We start from the raw sequence: 22,121 nt of genomic DNA, 5'->3' as shown, positions 1-22,121 counted from the left end.
GAGGCACCCGGCGCTCGGCCCGGCCCGACGGGAGGGCTGTCACCCAGCAGAGGAGGAAGGGTTCGCCTTTCGAGGCCAGCGCTGCGCTTCCCAGGCTCCCTCGTCCTCTGCGTCGTGCTGGCCGCAGCGGAGCCTGGGCCCGCCTGGGATTCCCAGTCCACTGGGGCACAAATAGCACGGAGGGATGCAGCGTGGCCGCGAGGTGTGGAACCGCCTTGTCTCCCAGGGCTCACGTCTAAGGGGAACTCGAGGGATTCCCTAGTTGGCTCATCGTTTATAGTAAAAGGGACAGCGCTGTTAGAGTCTTTTCACCAGCCTCCCAATAAAGGCATTTACTTCCCCTTTCTTGTGCACACACGCGCACTCGCACAGCCGCGGGCTGGCTGGAGACATGTCCCTAGTCATCTACAAAATGAAGAATCAATTTTGTGCCCTTAATAGCTATAGTAAAGGACTTTAATATACAAAGCCTGCGGTCACTGCTTGCCCTCGCCCTGCCGATTCACACATCGCTCCGTCTGGAAGAGCGGAGGACTTTGTTAAACCCCATGCTGATTTAAAATTCCTAGAAAAGGAACTGCTGCTGGTAGGAGCTCAAAGGGAAAGTGCACCGAGAATAATGCGGCAGTCTGCATTGTTAGGGGAATCCCCATTCTTGCTTAGAGTAATTTGTCACCTAATGATATGCTTCCTTGTCATAAATCCCTGATGGCTTCTGTAAGTCTTTCAAACGGGTTCTATTAGCAACCAAATGATCCTTGTTATGCTGATCTCAGGAGAACAAAAGCAGCTGAGGAAGCAAAGGGCACTTGGTGAAGTACTAAGGGTAATTAAACAAGACACTGCAAAGCTGAGCTTCTTTCAGGCCAGTTGATAAACGCCTCTGACTCTCAACGGTCCACTGGGCACCCGGTGGCTTAGGGTGCCCAGGGAGGAGATGGTTCTGTGAATTGGGGAAGCAGAGCTAATAATAAAATGAAGTTTGAACAGGCCTCATACCTCCCTGACTAGGATGAAATGACCGGGACTGACCAAGGAAAGCTGGAGACTACTTGGGAGCTTTGTGCCTGTAGCAAACAGGGCAGGATGTCATAGTAACTGACTTACTCTGTGGCTTGCACGACCCCAACACCCCTGAGGTCAATGGGAGTATTGCCATGAACTGATGTGCGGATAGGGTCCACCCAGCTCTGAGATGCGCAGGCAAATCGGACGCTGACTCCAAAGCAAGGTTCATGGGAGTCTTAGGGAGAAAGCAGGTTCTGCAGGTGCATCAAGTGTCATTATGTCCTACTTGTGTTACTGTAGGGGCTGGAAGTCCTAGCTTGGAACAGGACCCCAGTTGCTGCACAAACTGCATGAACCTCAACCATTCACTTTGCCTTCCTTCATCTCCCCCAACCTGAACATTACACGAACTGGTTTGCATTTGGTGTTTTTCAGTTTGATGTGAGAAGCTGTATGTGAGCTCAAAATGGAGACATATTTTAGTGCACTCCAAAGCCATGTCTAGATGGGCATGGGCATGCGGCATGTGGCACCGCAGACCTGTCTGCGGCACCGCACACTGCACATGCAGGCTTCCCCAGCTGCTACCTTGGAGCACAGGGTTTGTTTGTTGTTTTACCCCAAGGGATCCTGAGGTAAAAAAACACATGACAAAAAAGCAGGGTGGCACACATGGCAGCAGCACGTACTGCCAAAAAACCAGAGCCTGACTGGCCGGAGCCACACTCCAACTGCTGACCAGGGTCCCAGCTGGAGCTCCCCAAGGCCCCCAGGACCCCACGTAAGGCTGCTGGGGCCAGCACTGTTGCTGGCCCCAGCCTCCCCTACCTCACCTGGGGTAACCTGCCTCAGAGCTTCCCAGCAAGTAAGGAGGGCATGCCTGTTGCTCCATCTCTTAGGAAAACAGGACTGGAAAGGGCCTTGAGGGCCACCAGGTCCAATCCCTCGCATTTACAGGCAGCCATTTACCTAAGGAACCTCCAAAATTGCCGCTTCAAAACCTACCCACAAAAGAAGATACCCAAAACACCCAGAATACCCCACCACGTGCCATAGGTGAAAACATAGGTAAGAGGAGACAAGGGCCCTGCCAATGCCCTGCCCCTTAAGCTTCCTGGAAATTGTATGAATAACATGCTAGGGGCACTACAGCATATTATGTTATACGACAGTGGTAGGTAATCCCTGCATGGGTGCCAGAGCGTAGCATGCAAAGGCATTTTGCTTGGCACACATGGCTCAGGGCAGACAGTGGGGAAGGGTCCGGGGCTGCATTGCCACAACAAGGATTGGGCCCCTCACAGCTTCCCTGCTATCAGCCCTGGCATGCCAACATCTTGTAAGTTGAAGCTGTGGGAGTTTTTGGCACTCTGCCCAAAAATGCTGCCTACCCCTGCTAGACGAGCTAGGCCCACTACAGCAGTCATAACTTCCCACCCATCCCACTTGTTTAGGGGGCAGCAGTCCCAGTGCTGGCTCTGCTAAGGAGACAGAAAAGAGTCTGCTCACAGAAGGGACAGCCACAATGTGCTCCTCACTCACTGAGATACGCTAATGAAGTCTCCAACCTGCTGCATGGAAGTCAGACTCTGCTGGTATTCCAGCTGGCCACATGGCCTGCTCTCAGTGTTGTTTCTTTGTACAAATGCCTATGGGTGGGAACAAGTACTTTGCAGACCAGAGCAGAGAGAAAATGTCATCTTCTGCTTGGAGATACTTTGGTTAAGTGCTGAAAAAGGAGAAAAGAAAGTGATCCAGACTCAGACTGGGTCAGGAAGGGATAGGCCAGGAAAACTTTCTTCTGCTCTGATGGTTTCTTATCAGTCTTATTCTCCCTTCTAGCCCAAACCATTAATCGTGTGCCTGTTTTTCCCACCTATTATTTTAATTACATGGCTATTTCTTGCACAGCAGGCTGTTTTTAATGAAAGACTAGATGAAAAGGCTCTTGATGGTTCGACATATCCCAAACTGCTCTCTGGATTTGCCTATTCTATACGCTACATCTGGCTGGTTTTGAACAACTTGTGTGGTGAGGAGTATTAAACAGTGGAAAATTGACCGAAAAAATGTTGCTAATGTGTAATGTTCTGCTCTGACTGTGAGAAGATGATCCCCAGAGTCAGGCTGAGAGCTCCTATTCACTCCTGGTCACGCTCCAGCCTTGGAGGCAGCACCGTATTAATGGGCTCTGGTCTCTCACCCCCCCCAAACCGTTACCTCACACAGAGCCAGGGAACATGCCAAATCCCAAGCCTTTCCCACCCGTCCTGGGATTTGGCTAGGGAAGGCTCTGAAGCAAGCAGTTAGAAAATGAATATGCAAATAGCAAGGATGTTCCAGCAATCTGTTGCTCTGTGAAAGATACTTGGAAATGTTGGGTCCGATTCTCCTTTTGCTGACACCAGTATAAAGCAAAAGTAATTTCCTAAAAACAATGAAATAACAGCAGTGTGAAACCAAAAACAGTCCCCTAGATTCTTATATAGACACACTCTTAGATTTTCTTCTCCTTAGTACTGCACAAATTATTTCTGAGCTCTGAAATTTAGATGACTATGTTTTAGCTACATGGCTATATTCTGCAAGCTATTTTCTTTTTCAGTTAACATTATATCTATATTTAAATACTTATTGAAACCTTGGATCTTCCACATTAAAATGCTGAGGTGTGCTTTGATCTTCAATAATAATATTAATATTTATGACTAAAATAATGTCTTGAAAATCATGCACAGGTTTATGACAGGATCTTTTTCTGGAGTCATTGTTTTAGCTAGGGATTCAGTATCACTACCTACAAAGTTATTTTTATTCAGAAAGAAAGAAAGGCAAAAAGCAGCCCCTCCCCCATGATAACCCAATGCTAACTTGTTCTGGGAGCAGACTTAGGCTATAACTTTCCCAGCTTCAAGAAGACTTTGATTTCATAGTTGAGGGAACTAAGAGATTTATGTCTCTCCTTTGTTCCTTACATCAAAATGAGACATATTTGGAGAAAGTTATTAAGGTTATAAAATGCCCTATTTTTTGTGCATTAGGATAATCATCACTGTTCTCAGGGTGGGAATGACACGTGGGCTTTTTTGTAAAATTTTGGCTTTGCTTTTCAATTAAAACTATGAGCACTTGTAACTGTGAGGACCTGACAGGTGACCAAAATTAGCATGGCTATTTTAAATCAAAAGATACTGTAATAAGGTCATCAAGACATATATTTTAATCAGTTAATTAGTGACTATCAATTATGATTTACTTTAACAAATGATAAACACACTGACATAACAGTGTGAAAGGTTTGCAGGGAATGACGCTTTAAAAGTTCTTTAGTTAGGTTCGGATTATAAGCAGTCTGACAGCAAAAGCCCATTCGATGTACACAATGAGAGAGTGAACTCAAGGAACTCTAGGGAGTGAATCAACACTGAACTGGAGTTTGCAAGAGTTGGGAAGAGTGAATTCAGAAAGACCCCTTTGTCTGTGCCTTTTGTGTTTGACTCCAGCTGGCTCTAATCTTTAAATATTTACCCTGTTCTATTGTTCAGATAAAATTTACACACTTTGGGCCAAGTCACTGATAAACTGTGCAGCACTTATAGAAATTTTAGAGATTTTAATCTGAAAAATCTGGAATGCAAGCAAAACAGTATGTTTCTGAGTTACTGTCTGCACTAAAACCTTTTAAAAGGCTCTTTATAACAAGTTCCACAGAACTCCAAGGGGTTAGGTCACAAAGAAGAATTTCTGGTTTGAAATGTAGGATTATTTTGTCATAGACTAAATGTAGACAGTTCTTTTTAGGAAGACAGGATCCTTGCCCAGAGGAATTTACAATTTACAAAGGAAAAATCACAGCTACATGGTTAATAATCAGGCTTGAGTGAAGAAACTGTTGGTGCTTAGTTGGAAGACTAATAGTGTCAAAAATGGATACAAGTTTGAGTGTCTCATCTTCAGGTTCCAACTTGAGACATTTTGAACCTGATTTTCAGAAATATTGAGTAGCAGCAGGACTCCTTTACTTCAGTTAAGAGTTCTTGTTGCTGAGGAGAGATCTAATACAGAAGGATGTTGCTTTATGTATCAAAAAAGTTTTAATCATAAAGGGAGAGTCTGGATGGCCACACGTGAGGTTTGTGGCACCACAGACCTGTCTGCGGTGCCATGAACTGCATGTGCCACACGTGCAGGTCTTCACCGCACTGTGAATTTGCAGTGCAGCAGGTTTTTTTTAACACCAGGAGATCCCGGTGTCAAAAAAACCCCGTGCCAGAAAGAAGTGAGGTGACACAAGCCGCCACAGTATGCGCTGCCCAAAACAGGAAAGGCTGGTCAGAGCCATGCTCCGATTGCTGGCCAAGCTCCACATACCTGGATTGCTGTTGTTGAAGCCCTGTGAGGCTCCCAGGAGCCCAGATAAGGCTGCTGGAGCCAGACCAGGGCTGGTTCCAACTTCCCCTACCCCACCCGGAGCATTTTTCACCACACTAACCCCACATGCAGGGACATATGCTAGGGCAAAAAGCAGTGGCATGAATTTGTGCTGCTGCTTTTTTCCCTGCAGCAACCGCATACCCCTGCTTGTGAGAATGTGGCCAGAATTAGTTAAATTCCCAAGAATGGTTTGAAAAAGGACCTGCTAGGATCTCAGACCACTAAAAATATTGAGGCAGATAAAGAAAATGATGCTTTCCACAGGGATATAGTGGCATACATACACAACTCACAACTATAAATATACATACTCTAACTTGCCCCTGAAGTTTGTGTGCTTCTTTTGACTAATTCACATGCCCCCTCTAGTGTTTAAGACATAAAGATACAGAAATGTGAACTGGGTTACTAGCTGTGCAGGCAATTGCAAGTGACACACAAGACTTTTATGAACTGCTGTCTGGGCCAAGAGACTCTGTTGCCATGGGCTGTTCAAGGGAAGTAGTTTGGCTGAGGTCTGCTTCTATAACTGGATATTCTTGGTAGGGCCCCACATTATTTCAGTCTTTTTCAGCAGTAGAGTGCACTGCCTTTCCCAGGAGCACCAATATTCAGAAGAACACTCTTACAGTATTTCCTTTCACAGCATCTGATTGAGCTTCAGCTTATGAAAACTTGTGCCCTATCTACACACACACACACACACACACACACACACACACACATTTTGGTTAGTCTCTAAGTTGTGAATCTGCCTTGCCTTATACTTGACCTCAGATTAACACAGCTAACTATGTCTCTTATGTCATGATGCCTAGGTAGAAAAGATTTGGGTTTTTTATTCTTTTTTATTTCACCTGTAAATTTTGACTAATTTCTTGAAGTAAATCTGAAATAATGTCACTGAAATCAATTGATGAGAGAATAATCAAGCCTTTTTCACTGGGATACTGTTCACAGGTGTACATTTTTTTCCCCCTCAACCAACAGCTAGTCAAGAGTCAGTTGCTTTACTACTCATTTTCATATGGTTTATTGACTAAGAGATAAATACTCCTTTCCTTTTCTATCACCTTGGGGACTCTTATTTTCCAGGACATTTATGTATTATTACCCAGACCCAAGCATGCCAAGATAAAAAAATGGTTTAAACATAGTAAGATTAAGAAGAAAAGAATCTGGGTTTTTTTTACTTAGCCATTTGTTTTATTTTGGCTCTCAGGTTCACGTTTTAAAGTCCAAGACATCCCTGAAATCACCGGAGCTCAGAACATGGCTCACATTTTGGCCACATGCCGTTAGCATTAAAAACTGCCACGTTCTGCTCCAGAGAGGCTACATTTTATACGCAAAGACCATTTCGGTGACAGCTCCCCCGTGCTAACGTACAGACATCTCAAGTACCGCCAGGGGTTAAGACTGAACCAAGCTAATTTTTGTTGTTGTTATTTCGTGTCAAATCAGCCAAAACCGTTCTGAAACCTACCGACTGAGCAGACCTCAATCATTCATACCCTTGCGGCACTACGGCCAGCAAGTCTCCTCCCTCCACGGCAGGTACCTCGCGCAGGCCAAGGCCGGGGGTCCTGGGGTTCAGTTAATGCCCCAGGTGTTGCCTGCCCTTCACCAACGGACCACAAGAGCAAGCTCGGGGGAAACCCCCACTCTCCACGAACCAGGCGTGTAGCCCAGGGCGCCCCTGGGGGCCACCCTCTTCTCCACACAGACACGCGAGGTCCGGGACAGGGGCTCTTCCCTCCCCATAGCAGGGGGCAGGCGAGCAAATCTGAGCAAGCACAACGCTAGCGAGGGCTGCGGACTGCGCACCCCAGCCGGGCCGAGCTCGCCCCCGGGCCTGACGGCGCCGCGCTGGAGCCGGACGGCGCCCCGAGCCGGGTTCCGCGGGGTCGGCAGTCCCGAGACTCTCGCGACACCGAGCGCGCGGCGGGAAGTCTCGCGGTGTTTGGCGGCGACTCTCGCGCGGCGCCGTCATGGCCGCCGCGGGGAGGCAGCTGGGCCGCGAGGGCCGCGCCAGCCTGGCTGCCTTCGTACTGGGCGCCTCGGTGGCGGCGTTGCCGCCCGCGCTACTGCCCGGGCCTGGGCCCGGCCTCGGCCTGCAGGGCCGCGTGGTGCTGGCCCTGCACGTGGCGGGCGTCGGCGCGCTGCTGCGGCTGCTCTACCGGCCGCCGCTCTACCAGGTGCGGGGGGCGGGCCGGGCCGGGCCGGGCCAGGGGGCGCGGGGGCCGGGCTGGGCCGGCGCCTGCCTGACCGCCTGCTTGTGTTGTGCTACAGATCGCCCTCCGGGCCGGCTTCCTGGGCTTCGCCTTCGGCTGCGGGCTGCTGCTCAGCGTCGGCCAGTCCGCCTGGCGCCACTTCGGCTGGTAAGGAGCCTGCCCGACCCCCCCCCCCCGGTCTCGCCCGGGCGCGCTCTGCTCCCGCAGCCTCCCCGCTTCGCGGCTCGCTCAGTTCCGCGCTGGCCCCGCCGCGCCCGCCCCAGCCGAGCCGAGCCGAGCCGCCGTCAGTGCCCGCGACTCTGACTCGCACTCGGAACCGGCGCCGAGCGCTCTCCTCGGTGCTGCGGCGCTTGACTTACTGCCGGGTTGCTTCAGTGAGCGCCGCGGTGTCTCCCAAGTGGAGCAGTCCTTGCCTGCCGAGAGCGCCCTTACTTAATGCTTTGATTGTTTTCTCCTTGAAGAAGAGTCAGGAGGTTCAGGCCTCTCTCAAACACGATGCTGCGTGTGAAGAGCTATGTATTGCATTGGTTTCTGTAGCTGGGGCACGAGCACCGACATCTCAAGCTGTGCAGTACTAGTTCTGTTGAGCAGACAAGAGCAGCAGGATGCCGCTGTCTCAGCTTTGGCTTGAATCTGGTGTGTTTCTTCTCTTGTAGGTATATGTGTTCCCTGTCGCTTTTCCATTATTCTGAGTATTTGGTGATTGCCATCAATAATCCTAGGAGCCTTTCTTTGGACTCTTTCCTTCTAAACCACAGTTTTGAATACAACCTAGCTGCTGTCTCTTCTTGGATAGAGTTCACAGTTGAAAAAGTAATTTATCCAGGTTAGTAACTTCATTTGAGGTTTCTGGATGTGTTTTTAACAGCATCTGTTTGTGGGTGAATATAGGCCGTGTATCACAAGGGTTGCGTTCACAGCAGTTTATAGGATTACAACAACCTTATTTACATGAGTCAAAACCTAGCTTGCCTAAAATTGAAAGAAGCGGCCTGCTAATATTGTAGGGCCAGGATTTCATGCCTTATGTATAGAATGGGATGAAATATGTTTTGCATGGGATGCTGATAATAAAGCATGTCAAAATTTAAACATGGCACTTGTATTGCTAGTAAACTCTTCTCCTTGATGCAGCGCCCCCCCCGAGTTTGTCTAATCAAACCTTTTCCTTATTTCCAAACCTTCCCCATACTTTAGTAACTCTTGAGACTGAGGATGGTTTTTAGTTATTTTGACATACCAGTGAAGATTTGACACTAAAATAGGACATTAAGTGTTAATCACTGGATTTTAAAAAATGTTCTAACAAGATTGATGCTAGAAACTAAACTAATTATTTAGGAACTCTTTTAAAAAAACTATAGAAGTGCTTTTCTACTCGTATCATTTTATGCCCAAGTGAAGAGGGTTGGGTGAGACTTTGCTTAGTGCTGCTCTCTAATTGATAAGGAAAGCTCACTAGAGTATCTTCTGTGCCCTCATTGGGCTGAGCATACTAATGGATGCCTTCTAAAGCCACCAGAATCAATTTTCTGTCGCAGAATCAGATTCTGCATAGCTGTGCATTTTTTGACCAGTCTCTCTTTGCATTTAGATTTACTAGGAAAAGTTGAGCGATGATATTTTTGTCACTATAGGAGGTGAAGAGTAAATAGTCTATCCTTCTTATTCCCACCCCCTGCCCCATGTTGTTCTCTGCTGTATAGGAATACACGATCTGTTTTATTCTATATATTGTCTTTAAACAACAAGATCATGTTATCCATCTGTTAGGGTTATCTGAGAATTCTGGACCTTTCTGTGGGTGAATTAACCTAGGTTAAAGAATTTGGAAGATGTACTGCTTTTTTTCTTCTTCCCCCTTTCCCTCTCACCCAGCTTCTATTCTTAAGCTTCTTTTTACCTGCAATAAAAACGTGAACTGTAAAAACATGTTGTGACCAGTACTTATTCACTTGCAGAAATGAAGCAGATCACCTGGCTCAGTACTATAGGGTTATTGATGGTGATCTTTGGGGAGTGTCTGAGGAAAGCTGCCATGCTCACAGCTGGCTCCAACTTCAACCATATTGTTCAGAATGAGAAATCGGATACTCATACTTTGGTGACAAGTGGGGTGTATGGGTGGTTCCGGCACCCGTCTTACGTGGGATGGTTTTACTGGAGTATTGGAACACAGGTATCGTATAAAATACACTTAGCTATTTTGATCTTCTCATCTAGTTATTTCTTAATGTTGCCCAAAACCTGCATATAATTTAAACAGCAAATTATCAACTACAGGAGTCCCTGGTATGGATTTTGACACATTCTGTCTTCTACCAGCATACTTTTAGCTGGGAGTCATGAAACTGCTGGCCTCTGAACTCTTCATCCTGTGTGATGTTTGGGAAGACCTTATCACCTTATTTTTCTATATGAACTAAGCCAAGGCAATGGAGCTTGGCTTTTAGCTGGAACACATTCAGAGGTTCAAGCTGAGATCTGCTGCTAGCCATGCAACCTTAAAGCTTCCAGGGCATGTCCAGACTTTCTTTTCATCTTTACTTCCAAAATGTCTTTCAGTAAGCCATCAGACTTGCCTTATTCTTAGCATCTGTTAGTACTGTCTGGGACCGGCAATGAAAACTAACCTACCTATAAGTACAGAAAACCCAGATCAAATAACAAAAAGTGAACTTGTAGTCAGTTTCAGGCAACTTGTAACTTACAAAGCCAGTACATTAGATGTTGTAGTTATTCTCTTTTTGTTTTAGAACTCTGTAGTTGTAGGGGTAAGACTGTATAGCTGTTAAACAGAAAATAGAAGTGTTGCATGCAGTGCTGCAAAGATCACCATTGTGTAAAGCTGTGCAGGCCTGGACGTTTCTTTTATATCAGGCATACATATCTTACTGGCTTTTGAAACAATATAAATAAACTTGCTAGGGGCTTTCTCCATCAATACTAATATTGCACAACATAAAAATCTGCAGATTCTGTCTTAGTGCAGCATACGCATTTTGGACAACTAATGAATCTTCACTTATTGCTGGAGGGAGGAGGGGAATATCGTTCTCCCAGGATGGACAGAGATCTGCCAGCTGAACTGGAGTATAACCACTTGTGTCCTCTTACAGGTATTACTCTGTAATCCCATCTGTGTGACTGGCTACACTTTAGCATCTTGGCGTTTCTTTAGAGAGCGAATAGAAGAGGAGGAGATCACGTTAATTCACTTTTTTGGCGAGGAATACCTGGAGTATAAAAAGAAGGTGCCATCAGGTCTGCCTTTTATCAAAGGAGTTAAAGTGGAACTGTAACACATGAAAAAAAGCTGAAAGAGTAAACTTCCAGCTCTGGGCATCGTAAGGAAAGGAACTATGCATGATACTGTATCACAGCAATCTCCAGGAGTAGCCAATCTGTATTTGCTGGTAACTAACCGGAAGTTTGTTAAGGGCTAAACAATTGGAAATCCTGCTGAGTAAACTAAAATATCAGAAGCTCATTCGTCCTAGTTGAGATGAGACCTCCTTTGATGCTTAAGGGATTTTCTGGATTATTTAACCTGCCATGGTCCTAAAACAAAGCAAAATGTTGGTAAAAAGATGATTTACTTTTAAGCATTTCACCTACAACTTCTATAATGCATTGTGACACGCCCTGTTGGAGAATGAGCTTTACATTTCTTTCTGTTTACCCCTGCGCTAGATGATGGGTGCTGGTTGGAAGCTCCTTTCTGTGGTGGAATGTTAACTTTGGAGCATTTTGACTTTAAAAGCTAGAGAGCACAGCTTTAACTTCTTTGGAGGTTAAAGCTCAGCAAGCCCATAGTGTGATATAACTTTATGCTTGGGAGTCTTGCAGAATCAGGCCCTTCATTTCTGTCTATTAAACACATGAACTTACATATCACTTTGGGTATGTGCTTGCCAGAAAAACTGGCAGTGCAGCAAAAACAGTTTTTCCCTAGCTGTAAATGTTAATAGGGAGCTTTTGTCAACACTGATAATTTTCTTAAATTGGAAACCAAAGCTTCTGTTATGCTTCACAAAAGTTTAAACTCAAATCTAAATATTAAGTCACGTCCCTCAGTTACTTTATGCCATGGATTTGGGTGTCATTGACAGTTAGCCACTCTACATATAATTCTGTCCTCAAGAGCCTGTTCTGTCAGTACAGAGACTGTTCCTGTATAAGTCGTCAAAATCATGCTGCCTCCTACCATTCAGATGCGTTTAATGGTTAGGTATTTCTTAGCTCAAAGAAAATAAACTTCAATTTAGAGAAATCCTAAGTTTGTTTCAGTTCTTGTAAAGTACAGGGAAAGAACTGTAACTGTCAGATGAACGAAAAGTTCTAGGTGCTAAGATAGATATGCTAAGGCAGATTTCTGCCTATTGGAATATACTTTTGATATTATTTGGAGTGGTGGGTATTTCCAAGTAAATATTCTGATGTTGGAAAATATTTGGCTGATTAATTGGGTTGATATTTATAATATCATCATTGATAAATAGTTTACATTCAGACTTTGTGGTATAATTTATTCTGTTACATACCAAAGAGGTTCACTTTTCCCTGATTCTGCATAGTCTGACTGAAATAAGAATGGTGTATTGATAAATAACTGCCTGGCTTGCAGTATTCTTTTAATTAAGGTATTGTACCAGTTTGGAAAATCAGGTATTGATGAGGTTAAAATGTTTTTCTAAAAATGTTGCTAACTTTTATCTGGTTGCAGTTCAGGAGAGATTCTTTGGTGATATTGGCAATGTTGAATTGTAAGATTCCACTTGCAAACTCAATCCTTCTTGGTGTTAAAATGAGACTGGAAATTCAGTTTTCAGTTTCATTGGTACCTGTAGAATTGCAGTCAGGGATATAGAGACTAATCTTTAGTCTCTTTTTTACATTGTGAAATTTCTTCTCTGTTCAGGTCATACTGTTGAAATGCAAGGCCTCTTCTGTTTTGACTGTTTTTTCCTAGTTAAAATGCTCACTGTTTAGAGTTTTCTAATGAATACTCTCTGTGGCTGAGAGAGGAGTAAAAAGCTAGGTAAGGCTAGTGTTGTTTCTTCTCTGCATATTTATTTAATTTTTGTTGGTTCATGTTCAGTTTGTTCCTCAGCAATAGCGGTACCTCCAGCGTACTTCTAAAAGGGAATTGTAATTTTTGCAGCCCTCAGGCAACATACCTCAGAAATATTTGATACGTTAAAATCTATACACGGTAAATCTTGTCTGCATTTTTTTGGTTTCTGGCAGAAAAAACTTTTAATTCTCTCTTATGTAAATACAGTAAAAAAAGAGTGGGGACGACCCAAACCACTACAGCCACTTAAAATTCACCGAATTAGATGCCAATCCCAATGCAATTTTAACAGAATAAATTTAAATGTGTTGCAAATTGTGTGGTTGCTTTCCAGATTGCAAAAAAAGGACTCAGGACTTGGTGCTTTTTATACAAAAAATAACTTATTGGGTCAAAAACTGTTTAAGCAAGAAACGTCTCAGTGTTATGATTAGGTGCTGCGGGGATTACTGTGTGGGTCAAACATTTGTAAACCTAAAAAAAACTTGAATGTGCATTTATTCTCTAGTTTTTTTTATTTTTGAAGAGTTTAGCTAATGCCATCTTTTTCACACTGGTGGTGAATGTTTCTATTTGGAAAGAATCATCTTTCTCTCCATCACAAATCTCTTTATGGCCAAAACCTGTTAATGAGACTGTGAGAAGGAAAGTTGGTGAGATTTCCCAGGTCCCTTTCCTGGTTCAAAAGTGTTTACAGTAGGGTTTTTGCATTCTTCTACTTGATTTCCAGCCCAGTAACTACTTCAACATAAAGCTGAATGTGACTAGCTTGTGGACTGGTGATAGGAGGAACCTGGCTGTTTAATAGTTGGTTCACATTAGTATATTTAAACAAGTCCGTTTGGGGCAGATAAGAAATGTATCTTTTCTTGGCAGTTATTTTAGAGTTTGGTAAGGTGACAGTCCTTTATGAATCTCTGAATGTGGCATCTTTTAGAGAAAACAGCAGCCTGCATATATTTTATGGGTGTTTCTACTGTTCTCATTTGCTGTGTTTCCTGAGCTTGAATTGTAATGCAATGAGTTACACATTGGGTTTGAAAGAAATCTGCAAGTTTTGAATCAACATGCAAATGACATACTTGCACCTATGGCAGAAGAAGAATTTTTTTCTGAATAATGGAAGTGGCCAGCCAGTAGCACCCATGCTGGTTTTGTTGAAAAAGCCTCATTGAAACAGTGGGAATCCATATACTTTAAGTTGTGGTGATACAAGAAAACTTTGCGTGGTATGTGCAAATCCTACAGAAATAGGAATGGTCGCAGCAAATGGTATACTCTGAACAGAAGAGCAGCAGTTACCAAAAGCACCTTTTCAGTCTCCAGTAACCCTACTGAAATTGTATTTGAATACAGTGGTGATGTCCCAAAAGTTGCTGTTGATATTAATAGTAAATATTTTACCTTGACTAACTTGAGTATAATTAAGTTTGTGCAGGGCATATCAGCTCATCAAGGTGTTCACAGACAAATGTTTGAATATTTATAGCTCACTCTTCCATCACTTCCAGCAATACATGAATTACTCTAGGTTGCTTTGAAAAGTTGGTTCCCACTCAGCCCAGGGAGTACAAATGTTTCATGTTTATGGAGTAGTCTCAGATCTTCCTTGCTTTTCTGCATGCTGCGTTGTGAAAATTTCAAATTCCTAGTGAAAAAGTAAATTGGAATTCCCCAGGAAATACAGCATACCTTTGAAAAAAAATTTTTTTTTAAACTAAGAAAACTGATGCCGTTCCGTATGCTGCAGCTCGGAGTCCAAAAAAAAAAAAATGGAAACATAAACAACACTTTTCTGCTTTGGTACCAATGAGTAAATGTTAGATTTCTACCCCCTTCTTAAAGTTCACATAATTTCTTGTGCCTCTGACTTGCTTTTGTGAAGTTCTGTGAGGAAGGACTTCAATTTGCTATTGCAAACTGTATGTATACAGCTTGAGAGCTGCTTATCCTGTATATAATATTAAAAAAAAGAATCCCACGAAGGAAGAGACTTGTCTTGTATTTTAAAGCACCCTACCAAATTCAGTTTGTCAGACAATCAGATTGGTGGCTGGCTGACTCTTAACTTGCATTTAAAGGGCATTATCATGTTTAGGATAAGTTTCAGATTTGCCCATGTTTAACAGTTTGCAAAGCATAATATATTTTTAAAAATAGTTTTTAATTTTGCAATGTTTGGCTTTTATCCCACTATCTCCTGTAACGTTGGCAACTTAAATACAAGCTAATGCAGGAACACTGGAGAGGAAAATTGAGTAGTCATTTTTCACTGGCCAAAGTTCTGTGAAAGCATAAATGAATAACAGAAATGATAGCCTAGTTTACTTCTTGGTAACTGAAATATGGCTTAGTAGAAAAAAACAAAAAAGGGAAACTTACTCACCATAACATCATCTAAAAGATAACTTAGTTGCTTTTAAAGCACCTAACTCGCCAAATTTAGCTTTCTGTGAACACTTACAATGTAAGGAATTAACTGTATTCTGAGTTCTGTGCTTTTGTTTTCTGCCTGTGACACAGATAACGTGTTTTGTGACAGTTGGGATACAAAATTTAAATGGCACAGAGTAATTGTCTAGCTATTATACTTTCTTACTATCTGGAGTAGCTTGTTTTATGTGCTTATTGCTGTTGGCAGGGGTGCACCAATAGAGAATTTTGGGGCCAGTACTGATGACCGATTTTTAACGAGCCATATTAGCCGATACTGATTCTATTCCAATATGCAGCTGGGCAGCATGGAGAGTGGTGTCCAGCTGATAAGTCTGTTGTGGGGGAAGGGGTGTGGGGGAGGCCAGATTGAGGCCCATGTGGTGAGGGAGGGAGTATGGCTGGGGCAGGCACTGCACAGTCCGGGCAGGGTGCAGGATGGAGCTACGAGTGGCTTGTCTGGGAGGTATGAGGGGAGGGGGGGCTCTCGCAATCATACACACACTGGGAGGGCATGGAGGGGGCGTGTGCCCCCAGATCTGCACGTGGGATAAGGGCGGGCTGCTGCTGTGGACTGGGGCTGGGGCCAGGCTCTTCCCAGCAGGGGTGCCGGGCCAGGCTGCACTCAATGCGGGTGGTGGTGGTAAAATTCGCTGTAGCAGCACCACCACCTGCCCTGAGTGCAGCCCCAGCCCAGCCCCCTTCTGGGAAGAGCCTGGCACAGCTCCGACGGCAGCCCACAGTGGCAGCCTACCTTCTCCCTGCACAGATCCGGGGCCACATGCCCTCCATGCCTACCTGGGTTGCATGTAGCAGCAGCCGTGACGACCCGAACCCCCCGACCCTGGTTGCCGATACAGTGAATTTTCCTTTATATTGGTGCCGATCCGATATGGGACTGATGTATTGGTGCACCTCTAACTGTTGGCCTGGAATATGATAAGGAAGTGGGCTCCTGCTTTGAAAACAAACACCTCAGCATTCCTATTACAGTAGGAGACCATTAACATGTTATATTGCCAGTTATCTGAAGTTTGTTTTATGCTGGGGGGAAAAAAAAAGATGTATAGTTGCTAGAATCACTCCACAATCCATTTGGAGCAAGCTCTCAGAACAGCTTGCTGAGACTAAGTATGCATTAAACTAAGAGTGGTTCTATTCTTTTTACCGTAAGAAATACTTATTAATATATTTAAGAGGGTTTTTCTCTTTTGCAAATGTTGATATTTACTTTACATTTCTTAAATAAATCTGCACTTGATCAAAGTAACCTGAACAGTTGTGGTGATTTTGTAACATGCCTGCTGGAGCGCATGTTTTGGTCCTACATATGGTCAGCGGACTCTGGTAGTCTCTACTTCCCAGTTCAGTGCACCATGCAATAACAACCCTACTGGACTAAGCATTCAGTTGACATTTTATTTTTTTCTGACTTCCAGCATAAAAAGTTCATGTTGTATGGAAAACAAAACTTGAGGACTCTGCAGCATAAACAGAGGAACATTTTTGAGCATGGTTGCCATTACTTCAGAGTAATGAGATAAGTTCAAGTTTTTTCTTTTTTTTTTCTTTTATGAATGTGTAACACCCCCCTCCCCCCCCAAAAAAAAAACAAACAAAAAACCAACAACAAGCAAAACAAAAACATCTTATAAGCAGGGGGAGAAGGGAGACAGATTTGAGGTCATGTAAGGAAACTGATAGAAGAATACTTTGCTTATTAAACTTTTAAAAAAATCTATAAGCTGAGGGAGGAAAGCAGTGAAGATACCCTATATAGATCTGGCTGTTTTTATGCATCTGAAATAAATCAATACACAAAAGATAAATAGGCACAATGTCAAAAGCATGCTTAATACTACTCTCTCGTTATGCAAACTTCCAGAAGCTTAGCAGATTTGGCTGCTTGAAGTTGTCTAGGTACTCATAGAAGCATTGTGGCTTAGGTACGGACTTATCTGCTGAATGCAGATTTCAGTGGGGAAGATGCAATAACTGCCAGAATTACTGATGTAGGGGTACCAAAGAAAATGAATTTAACACAGCTGGTGTAATGAAAGCAGCACTGGGGCCTGCTGAATTGTTGAAGCTTTATCCTACAATTCTAGACTTTGTTTTTGTCACACTAAACTTGGAAATGCTGGTCCTCCCTCATGTCAAGTCTGTCAGTGAATAGATTCTCTGTAACTCACAGCCCTGACTTAACCATGCAGTTGAGAAACTAATGATTAAACAGCTGTTGCTATTTTTTCCCTGTATTAAATGAAAAGCAATACAGCTTTTGTGATGCTCTCCTTTACTAAGTTGCAGATTCCTCCTGGTTGGGGCTGTCTGTCTCACTTCTCTGTGTGGTTCTGTAAGAGTCTTTGGTTTTCAGCAGAGGATCACCAGTGAGAATGTTCAGGGTTCTATTGTCCACTTTAGGCTCCAGAGTAGTCTCCTTACTGTCTCCACTGCTGCTTGTCAAGTCATTCCTAGAGTAGAGAAGGCACCTTGACAAATCAGAGACTAATTGCCCTGTGGCTTGCTCATTTTATTTATGAGCTCTTATACAGAAGAGGGCTACTAGATGATCAGTCCACTGTTGTTATGACCAGTAGCTGCCATGCAGTGGTTTTATTCTCAGTTCTCCCATAGTTTCTGTATTGAGTTTGTAGTATTTCTGGTAGAGATGATTAAAATGAGTCATCTTATTAAGTCTTTCTTACCCTTTATGAATATTCATATCCTTTATGGGCTTTACTTGGGTCACTATCAATTTAAAGCAGTATAGAAATAAAAACTCTGATGTCTACCCCCTGCCCTTGACACTGGGTGAGTTTCTGCAGCCTTCCAGCCATGGATAGCAGGGAGCTTCACACCACCACTGAATGCATTTGCAGGGGCAATGAGACAACTTGACAGGGCTGACAGATGGACAACTGACAAGTCTGTTCTGCTTCTCTCCCCTGTTCCCTTCTGCATTCAGTTCCCAGGTGGAGTGCACCAGTTGTCAAATAACAGGCAGGTGTGTAGGGCAGCACTGAAAAGCTTTGGCTGCTGTCTTCTATTTCATTCCATGCTTTCCTTCAGCTGCTGCCTTGCAGTGATAGGTGACAGCATTCCTGGCTGTACTTCCCTTGTATATTAAAGGGGTGTAGGTTGTAGCTGTGTTGGTCCAAGGACATAGGCAGACAAGGTTCTTTGGGACTTTGTCTGCCTTGCCTATTAAAGGTATTCTCTTTTTGTCCTTTTTCCTCATCCACATCTTTGCCACCAAATTCCATGCAAATGCAAAGGTACATTTCACCCATTAACAAACGGGTGAAATGTACTTTTGTATTTGCATGCTGGTTGCAAGGTAGCTTCTCCAGGTGCCACAGAAAATCCTAGCTTCTGAACCCTTTCAGACTACATGTCTAGAAACAAACTCTTGGTTTAAGTACTACTTAACCATTTTTTCTTCCCCTTTGCCTCTTGTTGAATACCAAGGGAGTTTTATTCAGTATCTATAACTCTAAAATGTATCGGGGGTGGGGGACAGAATGCACGCAGAAGCTGAATGGTGAGATGGAACTAGAATGAGCTGCAACTTGGTGAGGACACATAGTGTTCAAAAACCCCAACTCCTAACTTTCAAGTGCATGTGATACCACAACCTCACTCCCTGCCACTGTACAATACAGGATACTGAGCTGGATGGACCTGTGGCTAGAGCCTTATGTTCTTAGGCTGCAACTCTTGTGTTGCTTGGAAGCTGCCTACCTGCATTTCCTTAATGTTCTCAATTAAAATATTAAAATTGTATTGAGAAGAGGGATAATCACTGCCTTGACATATTTTAGTGTCATGTTCTGACAAGCTTTCTGCCTCCTAAGCCATTTACATCCATCCTCTACCTGTGCTGCATGTCAGTAGTCGCTGGGCTGTCGTCATAAATTTTGAGCAAAGTTTCTGATGGGTCATCCTTCAATTCCTTGGGCTCTTGTAATCTGAAAGGGGAAGACAGAAGTCAGCTGCAGTAGTTGTGGCTGAAAACAATGTGAGCAGCGATGCAAGTAGCAATAAAGACCAATGTTTTATGTCTACTGAACATCCTGTTTCTTCCACAATCCAAAGTATGGCTTGGCCGCTACAAATTTTCTTGTCTCTCGTCTCCACCCTGACACCCCCCGCCCCCCTCTCTCAGAATGCCTTACCTCTCCTAAAATGAGAGAGGGTATCTGGCAACCCAGCAAGGACGGTGTCCATTTGAGGGCCTATGCAGGGAGACCCATGTACACAGTTCAAAGTAAGTCAAGCCCTCCACATGGGAAAATGTGCCTGCTTCCTTACCTAGGCTCCAGCCGTTCTTTCACCTTGGCGATGGAGCGGACATAGGGGGCAATCTGTTTGGTGATAGTTGTCAGGTAGCTGTTCTCCTGCTTTAGCTGCAGCAGGTCATGTAACTGTGCTGTGTGGAAAAGAGCACATTGTCATAGCATCTGGTGATGTGCTGTTGGTCAAAGTAAAGCTTCTGATCTGCAAGCCAGTTTGCCTCAAGGGCCATTTGACTCCTGTCCCTCCGACTGCCACTGACATGCTTTTATTGAGTCACCCAGTATGACAGCCTGGATTTCTTTGTCCGTGAGGAACCTTGTTATATACTGATGGTTTCAGTTGCAGGCTGTGTTCTAGGCTACTAGGCAAATGTTAGTAGTCAAAAAAAACTGAAGCATTGCATGCTGGCATCTTGTGCTGCAGTCAGCCAGCAGCCCACAAAGGGCCTGCAAAGCCAGTTTGCTCAGCAGACACTTCAGTCTCTGCTCTGTGCTCAGCTGTGTTGCCTTAGACTTTCTTTAGGCCTCTTTGTTTTGTTTTGTTTTGTTTTTTAATTCCGGGCTGTTGTTTTGGTTTTTTTTCTTGCCCTTTACTTTCTAGGCCAGAGGTAGGCAACCCCTGGCTCGTGTGCCAGAATGTGGCATGTGAAGGCATTTTGACTGGCACTCACACCTTGGGAAAGGGGTCAGGGTTGTTCTGCTACAACAAGGATCGGGCCCCTTGCATCTCCACTGCCATCCACCCCTGGCACACCAACATCTTATAAGTTGAGATTGCAAGTGTTTTTGTCAGTCTGCCCAAAAATGTTTCTGACCCCTGCTCTAGGCTCTGTCTGCAGTGAGGCTTGACACTGTCAGCTCCTGTCTGTGGTGGGAAATGGCTAGACAGTTACTGTCATTTCCTCAGTCCCATCGTCCCTTCATGTAACTGAATCTGGGTAGGTGGAGGGGAGGGTGTTGCTGACATAGCCTTCTTGTCTAGCCATTTAGCATGGAACAAGGGAGAGTTATGGTAGGTTGGAGGGGGAACAGCAGGGCTAGGGGGAGATGTCATGGTACATATGTGTGTAGGATTGTGCCAGCTGGAAAAGTTCTTGTATTCTATGTGGGTTCCCACACAGGACAGCCTTAGCACAGTGTGCAAAGGAGCAATTTAGTAGTTCTCAGGTATGAAATGTCCCCTTTGAGGTGGATATGCTATGGCCATGCACAGGCTGCAAAGTGTCAATACCATTTAGCATAGCAAATGCATGTTATAGAATAACAGCTGGTGGAGGCACAATGTCTTGAAGGTTCAGTGGGTTAGTGGATGGGCAGTCACAGATACCTTCATAAATTTCCTGCTCATTTGCCACCCTCTGATATGTTTCCTCCCAAATCTGAAACAAAAACAATGAGCTGGACAGTGCATTGCAATGGAGGACTGAGATGTACTCTCCCCCGGATGTTGCTATTTATTGGTCCTTGTTTCAGTCTGGGAGAGCCTCTTCCTCAGCATCTAAGTGAAGGCTACAAACACAAGAGCATCAGAAGCCTTCAGTGCCCACCAAGAGTATTTCTTGTGACCTGCTTGTGGAAAGCAAGAAGGAAGCTTGTGACTTGGCATTAAATCCTTTCTACAGGCAAGTCTCATAACTCAGTATCCAGGACTTGGGACTGCTATTTCCCAAAGTTCCTATCTGTTTAGGATCTGAGTCGGTCTGCCTGGGTGCATAGTGATTGGGCTCAGGCCCCATGTGCAGCCACCTTCACCCACCTCCCAACGCAGTACAGTTTGCTGAGAACAATCTTTGGGTATGTCTATGGGGCAGTCACCCCAGTGTAGCATAGAAATAGGCCGCTACTAGCTTGGGTATCTGTGGGAGAATGAATCTTGGTGCAGGCTAATTTACCTTCTTTAGCAGTGTAAATTAGCCTGCTCTGATATCTGTGGTGCTAGGCTTGACTGCTCACACCATCCATGCTAGCTAATTGGAACCTGGTGCCAGTCTCTGGGCTGTGCAGTGGCCGTTGTAGAGAATGTGATGTGGATGAACTTTTGGTCTGGCAGAACAGGAAAAGTCTTGGCAGATAATGTCGACCTCTGCACCTAAATCTAAACTAATGTTTCCATTATAATATTGTTCTGTTCTACCATGTTTCTGCCCTTCTCCTCCTACCTGAAAAGTGAATCTGCAGTGCTGGTCTCGCTCGTTCCTATGCTTTATTCATTTAGGGGAACTTTGAAGTATGCAAATGTGGGGCAAGAAGCCAGCTGTGCTAGGAAAGTACTGTGCTACCTATCCTTCCCACTCTGAGAGGCACTGGTGCTCAGTTCTGGATGATTTGGGCTTGAAGCCTGGCAGAATTCCAGAACATGTGTCCCTAAGCATTCATTTTTCCCATTCTCTGGCAGTTGTGTTGGTGGTGGATGGGCTACACCTCTGGCTATAGGAAGCATACCTCTTCAAACACGCTCCGCATCATTTCCACAGATGAGTACTGCGAGGCGATCTGCACATCCACCTGGAGGGACTTCTGCAGGATCTCATTCATGATCTCCGTCTTGATGAGGGAGTGGTGTTTTGTGAGGTCACGGTGCAGCTCCTGCACTTGGTCTTTCAGGTTCTGAATCTCTGTTTGTAGGGTCTGAATTGG

General features: G+C 44.4%; 2 protein-coding genes across 2 annotated transcripts in view; one reads left to right on the top strand and one right to left on the bottom strand.

The window, feature by feature from the left end:
• Positions 1–7,394: 7,394 nt before the first annotated feature.
• On the top strand, positions 7,395–16,456 carry ICMT (isoprenylcysteine carboxyl methyltransferase). The gene is made up of 5 exons (XM_006262085.4): positions 7,395–7,640; positions 7,735–7,823; positions 8,333–8,502; positions 9,638–9,855; positions 10,796–16,456. The coding sequence occupies exons 1-5, from the start codon at positions 7,434–7,436 to the stop codon at positions 10,976–10,978; spliced, it is 867 nt and encodes a 288-aa protein (XP_006262147.1). The 5' UTR covers positions 7,395–7,433; the 3' UTR covers positions 10,979–16,456.
• A 135-nt stretch (positions 16,457–16,591) lies between these two features.
• The window catches only part of RNF207 (ring finger protein 207), a 35,651-nt gene continuing 30,121 nt past the window's right edge, over positions 16,592–22,121 (bottom strand). The window contains exons 14-18 of the mRNA XM_006262070.4: positions 21,927–22,112; positions 20,812–20,863; positions 19,501–19,618; positions 19,065–19,157; positions 16,592–17,660 (exon numbers count right to left, since the gene is read on the bottom strand). Coding sequence (XP_006262132.1) covers positions 17,486–17,660; positions 19,065–19,157; positions 19,501–19,618; positions 20,812–20,863; positions 21,927–22,112 — 624 coding nt within the window. The 3' untranslated portion in view covers positions 16,592–17,485. The remainder of the gene's footprint in view (positions 17,661–19,064; positions 19,158–19,500; positions 19,619–20,811; positions 20,864–21,926; positions 22,113–22,121) is intronic.

This window comes from Alligator mississippiensis, chromosome 13, assembly GCF_030867095.1.
Source record: "Alligator mississippiensis isolate rAllMis1 chromosome 13, rAllMis1, whole genome shotgun sequence".
Classification (NCBI taxonomy): Eukaryota; Metazoa; Chordata; order Crocodylia; family Alligatoridae; genus Alligator; species Alligator mississippiensis.
Note: the sequence above shows the minus strand (reverse complement) of the source record. Positions and strands in the feature narration are given on the sequence as shown.